We start from the raw sequence: 21,401 nt of genomic DNA on the forward strand, positions 1-21,401 counted from the left end.
ATGTGCAGCAGGTAAAAGACCACATCACCAGTCTTAGTGTTCCCCCAGCTGTCCCCAGTTGTGTTGTGCTCCTCTGGCTGCTCACCCCACTTTCAGGGGCCAGGCACAACGAGCCTGCCCATGCCTCACAGGGACACAGCAAGATGCTGCTGTGTTGGCAGTGAGACAGAATGCTGGCTATCGTACCCTTCCCACCCAGCCCAGCCCCCTGGGGATGGGCAGCACAGGGAAAAGGCTGTATTTTTTGAGCAGAGGCCTTTTGATGGGGCACTGGGAGCACAGTCCTAGGCTGGCAGTGCAGTTGCCTCCTCCCTGCCGGGTATCGGCACAGTGCATGTCCAGGGACTGCCCTTCAGCCTCCTTGAGCACACAGCAGAGGCAGACACATACACAGGTCAGAATTTATTTTCAAATACCTCATTTATATCATTCTCACATGAAATATTTCTTTTGGAATATAGCCTACACTTAGAAAACAGAAGAGAGTTTTTTTTATAAGGCACATCAGATTATAAACTACATAGAGACATCTCCCCCTCATTTGCGCTCATAAAATACTGGTAATTTTAGAAGTAATATTTCTAAAACCTAGACCCTGTGTAGCCCCGTGTAGAGAAGTATCCATAAAGTTATTAGACCTCAGTTTACATACACCTAGTAAAGGGCTATAACAAGTTGTATATAAATCACATCTTCAGAAACAGTCACAGCTGGCTATATTTAAAAGTAATGCTACTCCAGACTATGAAACAGGCCGCTTATAAAATAGAATCCACTGCTTCCAGTACAGTATGATACCAAGCAGTATAATCTTGCAGAAGAAATTCTGTTATTTTTGCAAAAGGAAGCTGCTCAGATTCAAGCCTGTCTCCTCTCCAAAACCACATTTTTGATTGATCGAGACTGTTTTTTACAGACAAGCAAAGCACCCAAGAGAAATCTGGCTGGTTTTCTCCAAGATGTCAGTATGACTGCATATCTGAAATCCTGTCAAAGCATTTGAGTAACAAATACAAAGGCTCAGATGTTAGTTTCATGACCAGTAAACATTAAACCATTACCAACCAGATGAAACCAAGTTAAATGCATCCAGCTTCTGTGCTATGGAAACTGTTTTTCCAGGCTCTTCCAGTGCAGAAGCCAACATATTTTTACTGAATTAGGCCCTAGGTAAAGATTTCCATCCCATTTTCAAGTTTTCAGCAATGGAACATTACCCATTCTGCACTCATTCAGCTGTAGAGAAGGAAAAAATATTGCTTGTGGAGCCTATGCCAATTCAGCCCAGAATCCATTCACACAGTGTCATTTTCCTTAATGGGCCAGGAGGTAAACTGTGGTCAGATTTATCAACTCAAATGGCCTCCACGGTTCCTTATATCAGGTATTGATTCATTTCTGATGAAAAAAGGTTCCAGCCTTCTGTCACTGCAGTTTAGTTTAAGAATAAGGAGAAGGTCACTTCAAGGCTATGGCCAAAGGGGAAAAAAAAGGAAATATAATCTGATCTTGAAATATCTAGGGGAAAAGAAAAAGTAGTTGTGGCCACAAAAAGGCAGACAAACAGCACAAACTAAACATCCTCTGCAGAATAAGTTTAAATACTGATTCTTGCAGAGAGTCGCATTATCACTCAGGTCTCTCAAACTCATTACAGCTGCAGTTAGGCTTAGTTCAGTAGGAACCAGATTCAAAGAATAGGTCACACTCAACTCTACGCTGATTCCCCAGTTGCATTTTAGGCACATTTCAGTTAATCTGTTGGACTGATCTGAGAAAAAAGAGAATTATTAGTTATATTTCCAGGGTGGTCTCAGCCAATTTCACAACTATAAGCTTGGACAAGATTCAACCAAAAGTGACTGGTGCCCTTTAGAAGGGAAACACTAAATTGGTTGAAAACAGCATCATAAAGAAGATGCACCAGCCTCAGTTTCTAGAGTCCAGTTTGTTATAAATCTCAATCTGCCTGATTTGTTACTTGTTTAGCAGCCTTAAAACATAAGGACGGGCATCCTGAAATTCCCTGCTGCAGCCTTAAAAAACAGATGTGGTTTACATGGTGCTGCACGGATATTTGTTACATCGCTTAAAAGAACCCAAAAAACCCAACACAACAGTATTTACATTCCTTTCAACTGAAATAGATGAACTGTCATCACATCTGCAAAAATACAGAGGAAATCACCACTGCTCGAGGTAGCGAGTTAAAGCTTGGTCATGTTCTTGGGCTTCCACTCGGCTTCCTGGGAAAGGCAGGGGAAGGAGGACAGAAAGGACTTTCACAAAGTCAGAAGGTGACAAATGAGATGTCAGCTCCATAAGGGATTAGATTCCCTCACCACAAGCTGAAGGTATACTCTTGACCTTTTTAACTATGGCATTTGCGTATAGATTACACCTCTTGCATACCCTTTTTAAAGTGATCCCTAAGAGTGTTGGCTTGGGAAGACACAGAGAAGAGAGCAGGAATGGGGTTTTAAAGCTACAAATGTCAATTAGGAGGCACAGTGTTATTTTTCCCTTTGATCGTCCATGTACAGAGCTCTACGCTTCCACCGTTACTTGTGCGTTCCTCCTGCGAAGCCCTGGCAGTGAAGGCCTCTGGTGTGTGCTCCTCCCAGTCAATCACATACACCTTACAACACAAGAAGTTGAATCCTTTGGACAAATCCTTCTACGCTCACAGACGCGTGGTGCTTTTTTTCCTTAATGAGAAGTTTTAGTCACAAAACTGGATGCCAGACCTGATTTATAGCAATTATTTAACTAAGAATCCTTCTGCAACCCTCAAAAGGGCAACTGAGATATCCAGTAGCAACATATACACATACATACAGATCTACATTATACACTCAGGACAACACAAATTGAGATTTCAGCTAATATAGCCTCTATTTGATTTCCTCAGAGCAGCACTCAGGTCCTTGTAATCCCTATACAAAACAGCAGTATTTTTTCCACCAGGATTTGGAGAGGTTTTTCATCTTATCTGGAGTCCTACACTTGGATTTCTTTGGTTGCTGCTGGGTATCCGAGTACTGAATACCAGCCACGATGGCTGCATCAAAGACCTCCTTGAGGTTTTTCTGAGTCAAAGCAGAGCACTCAATGTAGGACGCAGCTTTTATTTCCTCGGCACAGAGCTTCGCAGCCTCCTCCGAGACTGGCTTTTCTTTGCACTTGTCCAGCTCAATGAGGACTTTGACATCCTCCCGGAGGTCTGACTGTGTCCCAACCAGGATTATGGGTGCCTTGGGGCAGTGGCATCGAATTTCAGGAACCCACTTCTCACTCACATTCTGGAAGGACGAAGGGCTCACCACACTGAAGCACAGCAAGAAGATGTCCGTGTTGGTGTAGCACAGAGGCCTGAGCTTGTCAAATTCATCCTGCACGGAACAAAATTGCATTAGCACCCCACAGAAGAGCAGCTCTAGCCTGCTGCTGACCTTTGGGGAAGTTGAGGATCACCTGCCACTGCCCCCTCGAAAAGCACCTCAAAATGAGCACCCAGAGTACCCAACAAGGTGTGTTACAAGCAGAAGTTGCCTGTACTCAGCCTGAGGTCTCATGGCTGCCAGCCAGCAGGCACCCTGCCACTGCTGGGCACACAGGACGAAGGTGGTGGCTTCCCCGCGTACCTGAGATATTCTGATTCATGCCACAGGTTATTTCAAGTGCTTAAATATTTCTTTTGCTCTTTGTACAGAGGCCCTCTGCCCTACTTCAGCAAAGAAGCAAAGCTGCGGGAAGCAGGTTACAGTACAGGAAACCAAAAATTAAAGAGGGAGAGAGTACTTTCTACAGGGCCACCTCTTAGGGTGTAGGGGTGAGTCAGTAAGCAGCTCTGATGAGGAGCACCCATGTACCTCAAAGCTGCTCTGCTGACAGGTCAGAGAGCAGGCATGTGGCAGCAGGTACCTTTCTGGGTACCTTTCCTGGAGTTGGCTTTTAAACTGGTAACTACTTAACAAAATCCTACAGGATAGGGGAATAATTTCCCTGCCATTGTGCACAGGGATTTAAATCTAAAGGGAGCAATAATGGTTTACAATGTGCAGGCTTAACATGCCAATTACATAGAGTAAGAGCTTTACCTTTCCCTCCCACCCATGCCACATCAAACAAACTGCAATCGGGCCTCCCAGCACTACCTTTCTGGGTTTTTTCTTTCCTTTTAGTGCAAACTCCAGCAAAGCATGGCCCTTTTTCAGCTTCAAGATCTAGCCACAAGAAAGCCAACATGGTAACAAAGGCATGCTGATCCTCAGGGAAGAATGCAGCTAGAAACAAGGGTTAACTCCAGGCAGGCTGCTTTTATGCTGACAGCAGGGTAACACTAGCAGCCTGAACAGGTAGGATTTGCCTCAGCGGCAGTGACATTTTAATTAAAACGGACCATGTTCTCAAAAGCTTGGAATTGAAAGTGCACAGAAACATAGAGCTGAAAACATCTCCCTGGTACCAGCAGTTTACTGTTGAATTTCAAGTTCCGTGTTCCATGTTAATTTTTGAGTGGTGAGATTTTGCTTTAAAGCCTCTGGAGGCCCAAGATATGTGGTTTAAAGACCCCTGGAAGCCTCAGAAGTCCTGTTCCACTCAAATGAATTTCTTCTAGCAGTATCTCTGGGAGAGACAGCAATTTATAAAACATGAGTCAAGAAAGTAAGCTTCATTAGCTCTCTTGATTCTCAGATTAAGCCTCAGAGGAAACGAGGCTCTCACTGCTTGGCTCGAGAAAACCCCCACATCTACTGAGAGATGCTGTGCTGAACAACAGGGCTGTTTGCAGAAAAGTACTTTGCCATGTAATTGCCTCTTCTTGCAACCTGAGAAAGCTCAAAAGGTCTCAATTCAATGGGTTTGGAAGCCAAACCCAGATCTTAAGGGTTTCCACCAAGATGAAATAGTGCCCTTTATATCCCAAGTACACTCTCGCTGTTTCAATGGTAGGCACATGGCCTGCAGAGACTCTATACCTCTTTGGGCTAATGAGGAGATAGAAGTAGAATCTGAAATAGAATTTCCCTCTGTCTGGAGTGCTCTTTTAGCTGCAGATTTCAGCAGCAGTTTTACCAAAGTATCCACCTAGGAATCTTTTACTCAGGACAACTTCTGCCAGTTTAATCTTTTCATTTTAAAGGCAGTGACTCTACCCACTCCAGCTGCCCTTGGGCAGCCATAGCAAACATCTTAAGCACCTTAATAAAGGCAAGAGGTGCCAGGTGGCCTGCCCATCCCTCCTGCAGCTTGCAGCTGCATTTCCAGAGGCACTACATATCCACAGACTGTCATCCAATGGCAATTTCACCTGCCACACTCTGCATATGAACACGCACAGCCCATGCTGCTGTAGTACCACCCCATCTCTTCAGTAGGACACAAAATTATGGGACAGTCTTGCTGTTTAACTTCATACTGGTACTCGCAGAATGCCATTTGTAGGATTTCAGCATTGGTTTGCAGTGCGCATGGGAGTCTTACACTGCTGTCGAGGACTACATAGCCCTTCAAACCCCTTTCCTAAGTAGCACACCTAGTTACTACTCATCCAAATAGGTTTGTATGTTAAGGCCACTGAGATTTTTCAGCATGTTTTTGGTGAAGGCATAGACCCCGATCCACAAAGCTGCGAAGGATCCTAACTCCCACTGCCTTCAAATTACAGAGAGATAGCAAATATTTTTGCCTACTTTTGGTTATCCAGCCTCAACCCCTGGCAAGCAGTGTTGCACACTGCTCAGAGTGGTACAAGCCAGGGATTTGCAGAAAATATAAGGTGGTAAGAAATGGGCTCTTTTTATGTATCAGGCAAACTAGGAGATGAGAGACATCAGCTACCCTCATCTCTTCAGGTCTTAGATTACAGCAAACCTCAGCTTTGCGGTAGCATCACTTTTTAAGGGGGTGGGGAATGGCAAATATGAAGTCTCCATGGACAACACCAATAGGACTTTTTTCTCCCTTCAGCCTCTGTCCCTTCAAAACCGCAGTCTATCTCTGGACACCTAAAGCTGTGGATGCTTTGCATGCATACATCCCAAACACCCTGATTCTTAAACGCAATTATTTAGCAAAGATAAAGACAGTGACAACTGCTCAAAGAGAAAACCAGGTGGCCGTTGGATCCCCAATATGTTCAGCCTTTCTAGTCAGGCTAAACACAGCAGCAGCTTGAGCCAGCAGAGCAGCAGCCTGTGGCCAGCCCCTATACAGAGGCACAGTACGCCCCCCACTCTTCAACAGACACCGGACAAAGCAGGGCGTTAAGCAGCAATGAAAATGATAGCGGATAACAAGATGATCAAACACTGGGAATACTTTCAAATCCATGAAGTCATTTGCAGGACAACTTTGCGCAACAGCTTCTCCCCTCCCGCTGTCACTGAAATCAAATAAGTGGCTCCACTGACCTGACCAGCTGTGTCACAGAGCTGAAGTCTCACTGGCTTCCCATCGACAGACACAACAGCTTTGGAGAGAAAGGAGGGAGGGTAAAACTGAGGTGAGTCCAAGTTTACACGTTTTCCATTACGGAAAAATTAAAAAATCAGTTCTTATCTTTCTTCAATTAGTTTAGATTCAACGATTTAGCAGAGCTAGAAGGGAGTCTGTCGCTAACACTTGGGCACACACAGGCCCTTCAGGGCTTTCCGATTCATTTCACTACAAGAGATGATGTAGGCGGTGACGGCACCAGCTCTCAGCCAGCAGCGCCAAGAGCTAGCCCGCCAGTCCAGAATCTTATTCTGCTACGAGGGTTTAGTTTATTCACCCCGCCGTACACCTTCAGCACGCCCGGGACAGAAAAAGCCCCCGCTGAACCACAGAGAAACCCCAGAACCTCTCCCTTCGCACGGGCTAGAGAAGGTATTTAACCTGACCTTTAGGCGGTTCCGATACGCCCGAGAGCGCTAAGCTTTACAGTGGAGAGTTCCCAATTAAAGCTCGGCTCTGGTCGCACCGCCAGGCACGACAGCCGCTGCCAGCCCGGCTCCGTTACACCGGCGACTGGCCGGTGCTGCTGCCTGCGATGGCAGCCTGACAAGCTCCGGTCCTGCCCCCCACAAATAAATAAAGAAATCACCGAAGCTGGACATCAGCCCCTCCAAGCAGCCAAGCCACGGCCCTGGGAGAGGCACGACCGGGACGCGCTCCCTGCTGCCCCTCCCGCCGCCTCGGTCCCCGCGGTCCCCCCGGTCACTTACCAGAGAAGTTGTCGAAGGCAGTGGGGATGTACTCGGTGGGGTACCCGTTGGTGGTGTAGCTCACCACCAGGCTGGTCTTGCCCACCGCGCCGTCCCCCACCAGCACGCACTTGATGCTCCGCCGCGGTTCAGACCCCGCTCCGGTGCCGGTTCCGGCCACAGCCGCGGCCCCGGACCCCGCCGCCCGGCAGCGGCCGCCCAGCGCCGCTCCCAGTGCCGCGGCCGCCCGTCCGCTGCGCACCCTCCGCGGGGGCACGGGCGGCACCTCACAGCCGCCCGGTGGCACCGGCTTGCTGATGTACCCCGCCTCGCCCTCCTGCTGCGGCGGCATCCACGCGGCCACGCAGAGCCCCGCGGACCCGGGGGCGGCGCGCTGCCCGGGGCCGCCGGCCGGGGGGCGGCGGGGCGCGGCGGCGGCGGTGGCGGACGGCCGGTGCGGGTCCCCGGCGGGCCGGCAGGAGCGGCGCGACCGCCGCGAAGCCAGCCCCGGTGCCGGCTGGCTCTCCCCGGGCGCGAGCGGCAGCAGCAGCTCCCGGTGCAGACGGCGGCTCCCGGCGGCGCTGCTACCGCCTCGCCCCGCGCTCCCGAGTCCTGACCGCCGGCCCCGCGCCGCCGCGTGACATAGCGCGGCGCTGCGGGGAGGGGCCGGCGCCGCTCGGCCCGGCACAGACCGGCACAGACCGGCACCGGCCGCCAGGCGGCGCCGCAGCGCCCCGCTCCGCCCGCCCCGACAGCCGCGGGAGCGCGGAGGGGGCGGGTCGCCGCCGCGCGGCCGCGCCTCTCATTGGCCCGCTCACCTCTCCGCACGGCGCGACTGGCTGGCTTGGCGGCGGGGGCGGGGCCGCCCCGCCCCGTCGGGGCCCGCGCGCAGCCCTGCCCGGCGGTGCGGCTGTAAGGGGCCGTTCTGGCCGCGCCGCTCTGAGGCTCCCTCGGCCTTGGCAGGGCTTCGCAGCGGGACAGGGGCTTCGCCGGCGGCCCCGGTGGCTCCCCAGCATAGGTCTGGGTCCCAACTGCCTGTGCCCCTCTCCCGGAGGGGCGGAGCGGATCGCACTTAGCAGGGCAGGAGAGCCGTCAAGTTGCGGTGGCGTGCTCTCGGTGTGTTTGCTCAGTGAGCTCCCATCGGCAGCCTTGGGGAAGGATAAACTGGGCCATGTGCCGTGGGAAAGGGGGCATTTCATTTTTAGCACCGTTGAAATTAGTTGGCCGTGGAAGGATTTGCAGTTGAACGCTGGAAATGAAAGGCTGGTGAATGGCTTGCCTCTGCCCTAAATTGGGAACGTTATTAACACATTTCTTCTGGGGACCTGAGCAGCACTGTACAAACATGAACCGTGATACCTGGAGTATCTGGGATACCTCACTTGGCAGGCATCGAGTGCAGATATCTGAGACAACTTACCCAAATTAGTGCTGATAAGTCTGTGGCAGAGTCGGGATTTCAGTTTACCATTTTCAGCATCTGAGTTCCCGGTGCGCCCTACTATTTCCCTCACTGAAATGGAAACCCATGTGAGGCAGATGGTTTAGTACTGCAGCACGTGCTACATCTACCCATCATGCCCCATCTGTCTGTCTCAGGGTAACTGGAGGAGCTGGAAGTGTCAGGCCTGTTGGGATGTCATCTTCCACCTTCAGTAAAACCTGAAGCTCTGTGTGGTCGGACCACTGAAGGCCCTGCAAAGGCTCATGCCTCATGCAAATAATCACTCTGTACAGCTGATCTTGTTTTCCTAAGTGCCCTGGCTTCTTCCACAGGAAGTGTCACTGTGGCTCTCCATAGGGTTGTGGCACTTGTGCACTTGGACATTTTGGGCATTCCAAGGCAGGGCCAGACCCTAGGACCTCTGTGGCTGTAGGCAGCTGGGAAGACCCCAGGTTGGATGCTCTGTGCATGCAGTTGAAGGTGTGGGGAAGGAACATCGCCCTGCAGCCCCACACCAGGGTGGCAGCACCCACTTCCTGCAAGGAGCACAGCGAGGCAAGGATGGAGCAGCCAGCAGAGCATAGGGGCTCAGTGTGACCCTCATGCTCAAGACCCATAGGGGCCATTGACCTTCTTGTGGGACACCACAGTCCTGCAGAATTATGTTCCCCTAAATTAACAAAGATAGTGCTACCACATATGACATTAGCCCCAGAGAGTCATCACAGGGCACCCAGCTACAACCAAGAAGCGTTTCCCCATTGGGTGCTTTCATACTTTTATCCCTCTGTGATGAAGCCTGTGAGGAGATCACCCAGGCAGCTGAGCTCTGCCAGGAGTGACAGGTAGAAGGATTGGAATGGGAGCCTGCCTGTGCTCAGGCATGTACTAAAATGACAGAAATGGCTTAATTTGTACCTTTGGTTATTTTGGTGCAAGTCCTCGTGGGGATGCTGAGGTTAGAACAAAAGCATTCTATTTTAATTTAGTGTAATTATAGCTTGTCTACTTAGAAAAGCTGAATTGCTTTAACAATACTATTGCAGCTAACTCCCCAGAGTATGGATGCAGTTGTGCCAGGATAATGCTAATATGGCTTATTCTTGTTGGAAAAGGGAAAAACATTATGTGCGCAGATGCAGGTTCACTTTGCAAACAGCTGCAGCTGTTTGAAAGGTTACCACCAGGGCAGCCTATTACCACGCTTGTTCTTGGGGCTCCTCCCTCCACAGCAGAGCCTTAAAGGCAAGTGTGCTCCACAGCCACCTGGCTGCAAAATTACAGTGTTTAATTCAGGATTGGGCACCTTCAGCCCAGCAGGTGTTCCACTCAGAGGCATGAGAAGACTCTGCGTGGCTGCTCTGCTGAAATGGTGAGGGAGCTCAGAGCTACCTGTAGTGTGGTAACAGCTTGAGCAGTGATGTTGTTTCAACAGTGAACCGCACAGCTTAGTATAAGAGTGGTACGGGTGACAATCACATTCCTGACCAAAATCAGGTACCAGTCCCTGTACCACAAATTGTTACAGGTCCTTCTTTTCCTTCAATGGAGGCAAAAGGAAAATGGATAAATTGCACAGACTTGTATCCCTTCTTCTGAATTGAAAACAAATCACTTTTCAGTGAAACTCCAAAGGTAGCAAGGATCTGCACAAGACAAGGAACAGCATCTTCAGTCATTTCTGGGGAACTGCATCGAGCATGGAGGCTGGATGCTGTTACTTCTGGTGCATTTCCTCCCTACTGCTCTGTGCAGAGGGCAGAACCACATTTGCAGCCCAGTATCTCATTTTTATTCTGCGTGGTTCTAAGTGTATATATAGGTGCATCTCTATGCAAGAGAAGGCAATGCTAACAAAAGACACATACAATGGGAAGAGGTACAGCTTTTAAGGCTGTAGTTTCCCCTGAGCAGTACCCAAGAAAGTTGTCTCCTGCACACATGAGCTTTGATAGAAAGGCCCGTTGTGCCTGAGGAGCAGAGCTGTCAAAAGGGGTCTCCATCTCTGTGCCAAAATGCTTGTTACCCTTCTCCTGTCAGAGCCCAGCAGTTGGTAGTTTTCCATCTCTAGAAATCCAGGGGAACCTTCCACCTCGGGGAACAAGAAACTGGAGAAAAGTCAATAGACCAGACAAGATTCATACCACATTTATTCAAGGAAAGAAATAAAAGGAGTACCATAATTACATTTTAACTACATTTTGCTCTCAGCAGCATCCCATAAATCATGTACCTTGTTAGTACTGTGGAATAGCATATGATGCTGGAAGTCAGCACACAGTAAATACGTTGACAGTAAGTACAGTAAATACTGTTTACTAGTTGGCTTTGGCCATCTTGGGCAGTGTGTCTTGCTGAAGTCATGGCAGCTGATGGATTTTTGCCCCCTTGGTCTGTTTTGTCTATTTTTGCTGAAGAGAAGGTGAGCAGGCATTCTTCAATCTCTGACACCAAGCTGGAATATGGCACAACTGAGGGCACAAGGATGTCCGAGCAATGTCACCTCTTATCTGCAGTGGCAAATGGCAAATTCGTGTCCTGTATGAGAACTCCTTAAGAGAAAAGTTGCAAACCACAAGGAAAAATCCTGTAGGTGGGAGATGAGAGGGCGGGCGATATGCACTGGGTGGCAATCCATTTGAACAGCATCGAAAGATGATGTGAGAAAACCCTTCATGCAATGCTGCAAGCAAAAAATGCCACATGTACATTTTTAAACAATTTCAGCAGACAAATACAGCCAATGCATTGAGCTAAGTAGGCTCCAGCAAGTGAGCCATAACAGTCTGCATTGTTTCTGTGCTTGGGGAGGGGGGATGTGAGTGGATTCAGAGCTGCATGGTTGCCCTATACTATAATGTACCCTACCCAGTACTGTAGCCTTTTGTGTAAAAGGATGAGCTAAACAGTTGTTTTGCAAAGGGGGGGCCCGTTTGCACCACAGCAGCAAGTCAGAGCAGCTCCCAGGCAGCTGCGGTGGCGGTGGGCTGAGGGTGCATTGATGGAGGGATGCTGTAACAGATAGCCCCTGCTTCTGAGCTTTCAGCCTCAACCCTATCACATGCACACATCTTACAGGTTTGAACCCAATTGTTTTCAGAGCTCTAATCTGGGGGATAAACAGGCTTAACTCCGCATGGGTCAACAGGGTGGCAGTTGTCTGTCTCAGGGCTGAATTTGACTCATTATCAGCCAGTTCCCAGAAACGCTCTTCCTCTATCCTACGTGCTCGTGTTAGTCAAATATTATTCTTCAAGAAAAATTACAGAGAGAGGAAATTGTTTTATCAGGATGTGAACTAGGTCATTGTTATACCCTGGCTTATCTTTTTCCCTGTGATATAAAAACTATGAACTAGATACTGGCCTTGTAGAATGAAAGCTTTCTTTTTTTTCTTTTCTTGCAGAAACTTGAAAAGTTTGACACAGAGAGAGGCGAGGGAGTGAGGCAGCACTCTCTGAGCATGACATGATGCACTGCTGCTTGTTCCAGGGAAGGGTATGGCTGCTCTGTACGGCTGTCACCAAGATCCTGTTCTTTATTGAAAAGAGCAACCCTGAGGTCTGGGAAAAAACCCATCTCTAATGCACCCCTTCATTTTCCAAAAAGCAGGATCCTGGTGACTTGGTGGAGTGGGTCAGTGGCATGCAAGGTGGTGAGAAAAGAAAGGGGAAGAAAAGGGAAGGAGAGAGGAAGGGAGGGAGTGAGGGAGGGAGAAAGAGAGAGAGCAAGGAAAGGACAGCAACCTGGGAAGGAAAGGGCAATTTATATAAAGGAGTGCTCTGTCTCTAGAGAAGTGCCTTTGAGACTGTTCTTTGAGAAATATGAGGGGAAAGGGCTAGAGAACTACAAGATACTGCTACTTTTATTATATATTTGATTTGTAGTTTTAAAAAATTATATTTTTGCCAAGGCTTTTTTTAATAACATTTTCATGCCCAAAGTATTGATTTCAGGGACGTTTTCACTACCTGGGGAAAGGGATCAGTAAGTTGCACACATTACTAACACAATAAATTCTTGCCACCCTACCAGCTAAGTTCTGATTGAGAAGAGGCTACCAAAAACTCACAGGCAAAACCAATTGTTGAGATAAACATGGGGGAAATGCTACAAAGCCAAAACAAAGAACAATTGCTTCAAGCCTCCCAAATTTCTATTTAATTCAGAAAACAAATTAACTCTAACCTCTATCTGCGGCGCCTCTGCAGGGAAACCACAGTGGGAGGTGAGTCCTTTATCTCGCTTTCAAAATCCTTTTTGGCTGATCTGAGGTCAGGTGCTGAAAAGCACTGCATGTCCTGATTTTGTGTGACAGTCACCAATTTGCCAGCTTGTCCTGTAAGCCCCTCACTGCCCTAGGGCTGCCCCACACCTCCCTGAGTGCACCAGAGGTGGGAGCTCTTCCGAGGGCTCTCCCTGCTGGCTCTGAGCAGAGACTAAGGAGTCACCCCAGCAGGTCGCCTGGGCACTGCTGGAGACACACTGGGTAAGGTCTAGGTGGTGACAGATAAATGTCTTGGTAAGAAAAATAACAAAGTTACCAGTTTTGCCAAACACCTGAATGAAGGAACTGCCCCTGCCCTGTGGTATATTGCATTTCATTGCTCTTCTTTTCACTAGGATTTATAACCTGCCATGCTATTTTTGCCACAGGAATCCCAGTTTACACACAATCTGGAGAGAGGGAGGAAATCCAAGGACTAAACGGGAGGAGAAGAAAACATGCTTGGACAATGTGCTGCACACTGGTGGGACTGGTGAGTGACAGAGGAGAGAGCTGAGAAGAGAAACAACAGCTCAGTTTGGACACACATCACTGAGGAGCTGGAGCAGAGCAGCTAACACTCAAAACTGACATGGTTTCTGCAGCACAGGTGCTCTTTACCAGACCACCTATCAGTCCATGTGTGAATTCCCTCACTAGTTTTCCTAGCTGCCATAACCCTACCGGTTCCTCGGGTGGACTCCCAAAACAGCTGTCAAAATCCTGGTCTGCCATGCTTCTGTTCTCTAGGGGCTCTTTCCAGCAGCTGGGAAAACCTTTCATTTCTGCTAGGCATCCCCCTCCCTGTTAAAGCAGACTAGTGAGTAATTTTTCTGCCACAGCCTTCCTGACAGTTGTAGCACTCCTGGGAAGAAACCCTGCCGGCTGCCTCTGCTGATTCCTGCTTCAGCCCTGCTCTTATCCCTGATATGAATGCTCTCTTTACTCCATGCTGGAACTGAGGTGACCTACATTTATGGGCATCTTCATGTGACCCTACAGGCAGATCTCTATGGCCTTCATGCCCAAGCCTAGACTGCAGTCCACCATCTCCCATATACACTCCTACATCTTCAGCGATGTAGTCTATATTCCTGAAGTTGTTTGTATCTTGGAGGTATTTTTTGTACAGGAGACATTTTCTTTTTTAGACAAGCTAAAAGACCTTTATCAGTTTTCTTTTCAAGGTTATGCGAGGCATCTGTTTTGTTTTCATACTGGTTAAACACCCAGAGTCTCTTTGAATGCAGATGAACCCCAGCAATCTGTGTGCACTAAAATTCATCACCCCGTTCTGTGTACCCCACCAGCATGCTATACCTGAACCCCTCACCTTGCCAGAGTTTCAGGCCTCAGGACTGCTTCAAATGGGAGTCAGGTTCCAGAGCAGCCTGCCAGACCTGGGGTTTCTTCCCCAAAATCTACATCCTTATGGCATGACGGATATAAGGGATCTGACTTCCTAAGTCTGCAGAGAGAGGGCTGGGAGGTGCTGGGGAACTCCAGCTGCACAATAGGAGATGCAGAAGTTGTGTCTGGACCAGGCCTAAAATTGCTGATGCTTTTAAATATTGATAACCTAAATGTGAAGATATCTCTTTGCATTTGGGATGCAAGGATGTATTTAAGAATAAGGTCCCTGTTTGCAAATGAGTTGTGACAGAGGGTAATGTGATCAGACCAGGCTGGAGAACTAGGAAGAGGTTTCCACAACCCAGGCTGATGGGGCACAGAGGGAGACAGTGAGCAGTGAGGTAGGTGGAAGGAGACAGGCTTTGCACGTCTTAAATGCAAATGCAAATATTGCAAGAGAAAAGGGAATGCAAGAGGGCAGACAGTCTGTGTGTCCCCTAAGAACAAAGAACCAGGACACTGAACAGCTTCGTTATGCTGAAGCGATTTCTCAAGGTGCTTGTAAAATATGCCCAGATTGGGCTGAAACAATCACTACCCAGGCTGAACAGAATTCAGTACTTAGTACTCCCTGGAGAAATCTACCACTTCCCCACCACTGGGGGATGTCCCCAGAGGCACTGCAAACTGGGCCATCCACACCCTTGCATGAGCCCAAGTTTCATGAGCCCAGCTTCCTAGTGGGAGACTTCACTTTTGTTATCAGTGCTGGGAGGTGAGGTTAACAGAGAGACCTGTCTGCTCTGCCAGCAATGCTCTCATGCTTGCTTCTGCATCTAGCCTCCCCAGTGAAACTTGGCCTAGCCAATAGATCTGTGCTGATCTGCTTCTGTGGACAGTTTGTCCCATGCATTTTTAGCTGGTTACTCTTTAAGGCTGAAAAACAACAATTGGTCCTAGTGTTATCTCTTTTGGAGCCAGACACTTCCTCTTGGTATCAAACTTGGAAGAACCCCATGGCCGCTGCTGAAAAGCCTTTTCCCTTTCCACATTTAAAGATCTCTTCTGAAAGCAGTTGCTAGGATCTCCTTGGTGAGGATTAAAAGGCTTGGAACAAGCCAGTGCAAGTGTCAGTTTTATTGAAAGTGAACAGTCTGTTCTTCTGTGATAACTGCCCGACTTTGAGGGCAGGCATCCCAGGAAAGCATCCACAGCTGGCTCCGGGGCCGCTTAGCAAAGAGGGAAAGCCATGGCTTTTTCTGTGCTGCATGGTAACACAAAAGCAGGAAACCAAAGACCATGATTCACTTAGTGCAGAGCAAACGCTGCCATCCAAATCAGCACCATCCTGGCTCAGGTGGTTGTACATGGGGGCTCCAGGGTGCCTCCCTGATCCCCAGCTTAGCTGGGCCAGCTCAGTGCCGAGTCAATCCCACCTCCGTGGTGCCGGCAGCCGCAGCTGGGGAGGAGCAGGCACTTCTCAGCATGCTGTGCTCCACCCCACCAGAAATCTTCTTTGGTGAGCTGGTTTGGGATACTGGAAAGCAGTTACACAGGCGTTATGTTTGTCTTTTCAGGGACAGGATGAAAACCTTCTATTCCCAGGTTTTCAGGACAGCACTTTTCAGCCATAATAGTTATACATAAATCAGAAGCCAGCCACAATATAAGAGATTTTTTCCCTTTCAGGCATCCTGTCTCTACTTGGGAGTCCTTCACTAGCATACAAGGCCGGGCTCAGGAAATTGCCATTCTAGTGCATTTGAGCTGGATTTTGAAAGAAAGAGTTGCCAGAACAGTACCACCAGCATGGCTCTAAAAGGCAATGTTTTACCATCACACAGCAATGTTTTCACCAGGCTACTTTAAAACAGTTTTCTAAGCAGAATGAGATTCCAAGGGCTCCTTTGCTGGATAACCTTGACAGACTAGTGTCCTCTCTTAGCTGGGGAGGGAGCTGACAGAATTCATGTACCTAAAAACATAGCTCAACAGGGAAACAAATCTACTGAGTGAAAACTGAGCCTCAATTTATCAGTGTTTGAGAAAGTGCTTTGTAGGTGTCTTGAAGTCCTTAGACTAAAGATGTGAATGAGGGTAAAGCATTACTGGTAGATAATGTGATCCTGTCTTTGAACCTGCTTCTCCAGCTGCTTTATGGATCTCCATATCTTTGACAGAGAGTGTTAGAGCAAGAAGGACGAAAATGCTGAACCGCTTCCAGCTCCAGTAGTTCAGGAGAGGGGTTTTTGTGGAGAAGTGTCCTAGAGGCTTTGAGCACCAGCCTCTGTTAGCTGCAAATACAAACCACTAAAAAGCACCAGAGTTTTCCCACTGAAGTAAAGGCATCGGGAACAGGAGATTAATAGGTTGCCAGCTGTGTCGGCATGATAAGCCAAGCAAGAACCCAGACGCTTTCAGCTGAAAATGGATTGAGACCTCAGCAGGGGCACATGGCAAATCAGCCAGAAGCTACACATGGAAAACTGAGCAAGGCAGTATGGGCAAACAATTCTTATCTTCACTTTACGTCATTAGAAATGGCATTGTAAAAGAGGCAGCAAAGTATTTGCTGGAAAGAAGGAGGGAAAAGTCCACAAGCTTTCTTGGCTGTACATGTAGATTTTAAAATGCTACTGTTTTCCTCGGAAACTTGTCATTGAAAACAAACACCTATCAAAAATAACCCAGCAAGTTCTTCCAGAAGGCTAGTCGGTTGCTTGTTTTGGTAGATTTAGCCAAGCTGTGCTGGCAGGAATCTGCCTGCCACTGCTGTTGTGCTCCAAAGGCAGTCAGGAAAATACAGCTTCTTAAACCAGTCTAAAGCACAGCTGTCATAATTGCCCCGTCTACTCTGATTTGCTGCAAAACAGGACTCATGGGAGAGGCAGACCTCAGAAATGTGGGATTTCTGTAAGGTGATGCTGTCTGCAGCCATCTCCCTGTTTCCCACAGTTCTTGCTTCTTCAGCAGCCCAGCCCAATTACCTTCCTAGGCTTTTTCTTTGCTTTCTCATTTTATTGTTTTCTTTAAGGCTAATTAACAGAAGAGTGAATGAGGCCCAGGTTTCTTGTGTGGATTTTTTTTTTTTTGTGGTGGTGATGGTGCTTTTCATTTTGCTGAGTTTTCCTTTTGCTTTTAAGCAATTGTATGCAAGAAAAGCACCTTTCCTATCAGAGGCAGTAGTGAGTAAGGAGAAGACTCAGCAAGGAGAATAATAATAATTAAGGTAAGGCCATGAGTAGGTTTCGCCTCCTCCTCCTACTTTTGCAGCACCACCCTGAGCAGGTAATGAGCCCTCACTGCACCTCTGCTATCAGCACCCTGGAGCAGGGAAAGGCACAAATATTTCCACCACACAGGAGGTGTGCAGATGTCAGTAAGAGGTGAGCTGAGAAGAAAAGCAGTCTCGGATAAATACAGCTGAAGCTTCACAGCCTGGATCCATATGGCTTCTGGATCCATCCACCCTATGAAGCCTCCAGCTGGCCTCTGGGCAGAGTAAAGCTCTTCACTGGGTTATGGCCGGAGGTGGGCTCACTGCATCTGGGTGTCTTGGGGCAGGGCCACCCATCACGTGCTGGTGGGGAGCTGTGGCTCTCAACACTTCCCTCCTCCTGCCACAAATCCTTGCCCCCTGTGTGCATGGCTCTGCAGGGACTATAACCTTGTGCCTGGGAGCTAGCCCTGGAAATCTGAGGGCACTCTGTCAAAAGGACCAGTTGTGACTGTTCAGGTATCAAAATAATGGTATTGCTCAAAATATGACTGTCGATAAAACAGTGTATTTTCATATAATGCCATAATTAATGAACACAGATTCTCTGTATTTGCAGTCCCTGACACCATAGTGATGGACGTGATCTAGTAACAGAGACAGATGACCCAGTAGCTGAATGACTGATCATCTCCCTCAGAACACAGGTATGGGGAAAATGAATGGAAAAAAATGGAAAATGGAAAATGCATGATGCTGAACTGCTTTCTGTTTTTCTCAGCAGGGGAACTTCAGGCAATGTATCTGTAAAGCACCGAGTACCTTCCACTCTTCCCGACCCCACCAATTTCCTCTGCACAAACCATCCATATGGATTTGACATGTGGCCTCTGAGAGACCCTGCATTGTACATCCCAGTAAGTCAAAGCGTATGGGGTGGAGGAGCCACGTTCCTACCTAAGCTTCTGCAAGTCACTAAGGGTCAAGTTAAGTGCAAGCCTGATCCTGTTGTCTGGACCAGGCTTGCCCAGTTCATGCTTTAAGCTGCCCAGCCTCAGCAGGCTGGGTTTCCTCTCAGCTGCAGAGCTCAAAGGAGGTGGCCCCTGTCTCGCTCCATGTGGTCCTGGGCAGCTCAGCATCCCCACCAGATTGGGGGCACATCTTCGTGGCTGGCTCATCCTCACCCGCCTGAGGGGCTTCAAGACTTGGGGCTGGGGAAGGAGGTTGAGAAACAAGAGGGCTGTGGGACTTGAAGACTTCTCTGGAGCCATGTAGCCCTTTCAGCATTTCCATGAGTTTGTTTTTCCTCTCAGACCCAGGGGCTTATCAGCACTTCCCTGCTTTACAGGGATGCTGCGATGAGTAAATCCATTATAAACTGTGCAGTGCTGAGACACCAAGTCTACGGCCACACAAATTAGTAGGAGAGGCCAAGGAATGTTTTCCACCCCCAAGACCCATTGGCATGCCCAGCCATCCCCAAAGGGATGTGCTCCTGTCCCCCCAGAGCAGGAGAGCTGTGCCCAAACCACCTGCAGAGAACCACACTAGCTCCTGAAATATGCCTGGGCATTGGCAGCAAACTCATGCAAGGGCAATGCCAACCATTTAATTGCATGGGCAACTGCCTGGGCCTGTGCCCTGCCTCTACTTTATTAATTTATTAGTACCTTGCTGCTAGCTTACACTCGCATAGACAGAGAGCTTGCCATCAGCAAGGGCAATAAAGTGCCTGTGAGAGAAAAGTCCAAAGTGTTTTATTGGTTTCAAAATAAAAAGGTGCTTTCTCGTCTGGGGTTCCATCTCATTTGTCCTGGTCACTGTGGAGCTGGGTTGATTCAGACAGTGAGATTTTTTTTTGTGCAGTGCCTAGCAAAGGGAGCCTTGATGGCCGTGCATCACTGCTATCCCAGCAGATGCTGCTGTTGCTGTTATGAACATAATACAGCCAGGTTTAAGACAGGGATGTAATGCTCTGAGTGGCCAGCTTACTGAAGGGAACAAAGAAATGATTATAGGGCCAGGGAAAAAATAAGGGGGAAAAAAACTAAAAGAAAACAAAGAGCCATTGACAAGAGACAAATTAGTTAGGTCTCGAGTGTCCTTTTCCATCTGATAAAACAAAAATGTCCAGAGCAACAATTAACAAAAAAAATATGAGGGGTAGGATATCTCTGTTTAGCTCCAGGTACTGACTATACACAGGGCTCTTTTTTGTTGTTGTTGTTGTTCTCATGTTTTGGGTTATCTTGAGTCTTGGTTAACGTAGAGCTGGTTGCATGTGTGTATGTGTGTGTGTGGTGCAGTCCCCACAGGTTTGAGAGCTGTCTTTTGTGAAGGAAGGGAAGCCCTCCTGAAGGGCAGCAAAGGAGCAAAGCAGGTGCAGAGGATACAGGAATGTGCTTTGGCTGCTCCTAAGGGGGTAACACAGCTAAGGGGTAGGAATCAACGCTGGAAAAGAACTCAGAACTAGAGGCACATCCAGCAAGTGATTAAGGTTGGGAAGACAGCACTAAATAAAACCAAGGCAACAGAAAAGGAAAGCTGAGGAGAGTGCTGCTCCTGGGCTGCTCTGGGGTACATTGCTCATCTCTGGCTCACTAGCAGGCAGCAAGGCTGGGGAAGGATAGGCCATCCCCACGAGAGGGCTGTATGAACAACAGGGAGCTGAACGCTGTTTGGTTTTGCCACATCAAAGAGAAAGGGAATAATCTGTTCTCCACGGCATGTAGAGGTAAATAAAGAAAGACATAACGAGCTCAAACTGCAGCACGGAAAGCTCAGTACAGATGGCAAGACAAACTTTCTAATGTTGTGGACAATTGCATATTGCAGTTGCCTCCAGGGACTGAAGCATCTCCAGAACGGTAAGACACCCAGGGCTGTCAGGAATGGTTAGGGACAGCTGGGGTGCAGTGGTGTTTCCTGACAGTGCTCTTCCAACCATACTTTTGGAAAACAATCCAAACACTGTCAAGTGCTATGGCTCCATGGTGATTTTCACTGACAACAGAAAGGAAACTAGACAAAGGCTAGGATACATTTCAGTGTTCTTACTCTCTTACTGTAGTATTTGTTTATATGTGTGGAAGCAGATGCACCTGTTCCATTCACTTTTTCTCCATTCACTTCACTGACCACCTCCTCTTGTCCTATGAATCATTGGCGTGTCTTTGAAGTGCAGCCTGAAAACCATAGGATGGGGTAACCTCATGGGAACTGTTTTGGGTCCTTTCTCTGTGTGAGTGTGACCAGCTGCCCAGTGCCAGGCACTGCCCCAAAGGACTGTTCATCTCTGTGGGTGAGGCACAAACGGGTGTTGGGTTCTGAGCAAAGCCTGGCCCATCTCATGCTACCGGCTGCTGCTCAAAAGCCTGCAAAAAGACATTGTCAAGACCTCTCAGATATACAGCTAGATGCTGTTAAGTGCTGTCTGTCCTGGATTATAGATTGCTTTCTATCAGAGAAAGATCACAGAAACAAGAAATGACTCTTACCTCTTACAGTTTTGTGTTTGGAAGCAGTTGTTCTTAGCTATGTTATATCATTTACCTACATCACACCATCTCTGGTCTCACTGGAAAAGTCTCCGCTTCATTTGCAGTGATTCCTCTTTCCTTCCCTGCTGGAGTGACAGACTCAGCTGATACCCTCAAAATTGGTCTGAATTCCTTCTACTGTCTGTGGCAGCTAGTGGCACCACAGGTTACATATTCTAAGTTTGCCCAACAATCTTGTTGCCGTAGTACGAAGAAGAAAGGAAAAGCCCTATCTTTACCTTTAGCTTCTGTAGTTCAAATAATTAAAATTTCTTTTGTCAGTAAACTGAGAAAACACAAATTGAAAGTGCAGAAATAAAAACATCTTTTTTTTCTGAGGCAATGAGAACTGGATTCTGCAAACCCCCATGCAGCTTGCTTCCCTGTTAAC

General features: G+C 48.2%; 1 protein-coding gene and 1 long non-coding RNA gene across 5 annotated transcripts; one reads left to right on the top strand and one right to left on the bottom strand.

The window, feature by feature from the left end:
• Nucleotides 1-387: 387 nt before the first annotated feature.
• RHOU (ras homolog family member U) lies at nt 388-7,607 on the bottom strand. Its single transcript, XM_051783477.1, has 3 exons — nt 7,212-7,607; nt 6,417-6,475; nt 388-3,392 (listed from the first exon to the last, which is right to left on the bottom strand). The coding sequence occupies exons 1-3, from the start codon at nt 7,540-7,542 to the stop codon at nt 2,937-2,939; spliced, it is 846 nt and encodes a 281-aa protein (XP_051639437.1). The 5' UTR covers nt 7,543-7,607; the 3' UTR covers nt 388-2,936.
• A 473-nt stretch (nt 7,608-8,080) lies between these two features.
• LOC127469324 (uncharacterized) lies at nt 8,081-19,678 on the top strand. 4 transcript variants are annotated; one of them, XR_007903938.1, is made up of 7 exons: nt 8,081-8,208; nt 12,041-12,270; nt 12,670-12,862; nt 13,291-13,394; nt 17,398-17,483; nt 18,091-18,178; nt 18,253-19,678. It is a non-coding gene; the product is annotated as an uncharacterized LOC127469324 (long non-coding RNA). The 4 variants fall into 4 exon arrangements; XR_007903939.1 differs by lacking the exon at nt 17,398-17,483 and having other exon boundaries at nt 18,253-18,388; nt 18,550-19,678; XR_007903940.1 differs by lacking the exon at nt 17,398-17,483 and having other exon boundaries at nt 18,256-19,678.
• Nucleotides 19,679-21,401: the final 1,723 nt, after the last annotated feature.

Source organism: Manacus candei, unplaced genomic scaffold, assembly GCF_025592945.1.
Source record: "Manacus candei isolate 608988 ecotype Guabito, Panama unplaced genomic scaffold, ASM2559294v1 h1tg000017l, whole genome shotgun sequence".
NCBI classification, from domain to species: domain Eukaryota; kingdom Metazoa; phylum Chordata; class Aves; order Passeriformes; family Pipridae; genus Manacus; species Manacus candei.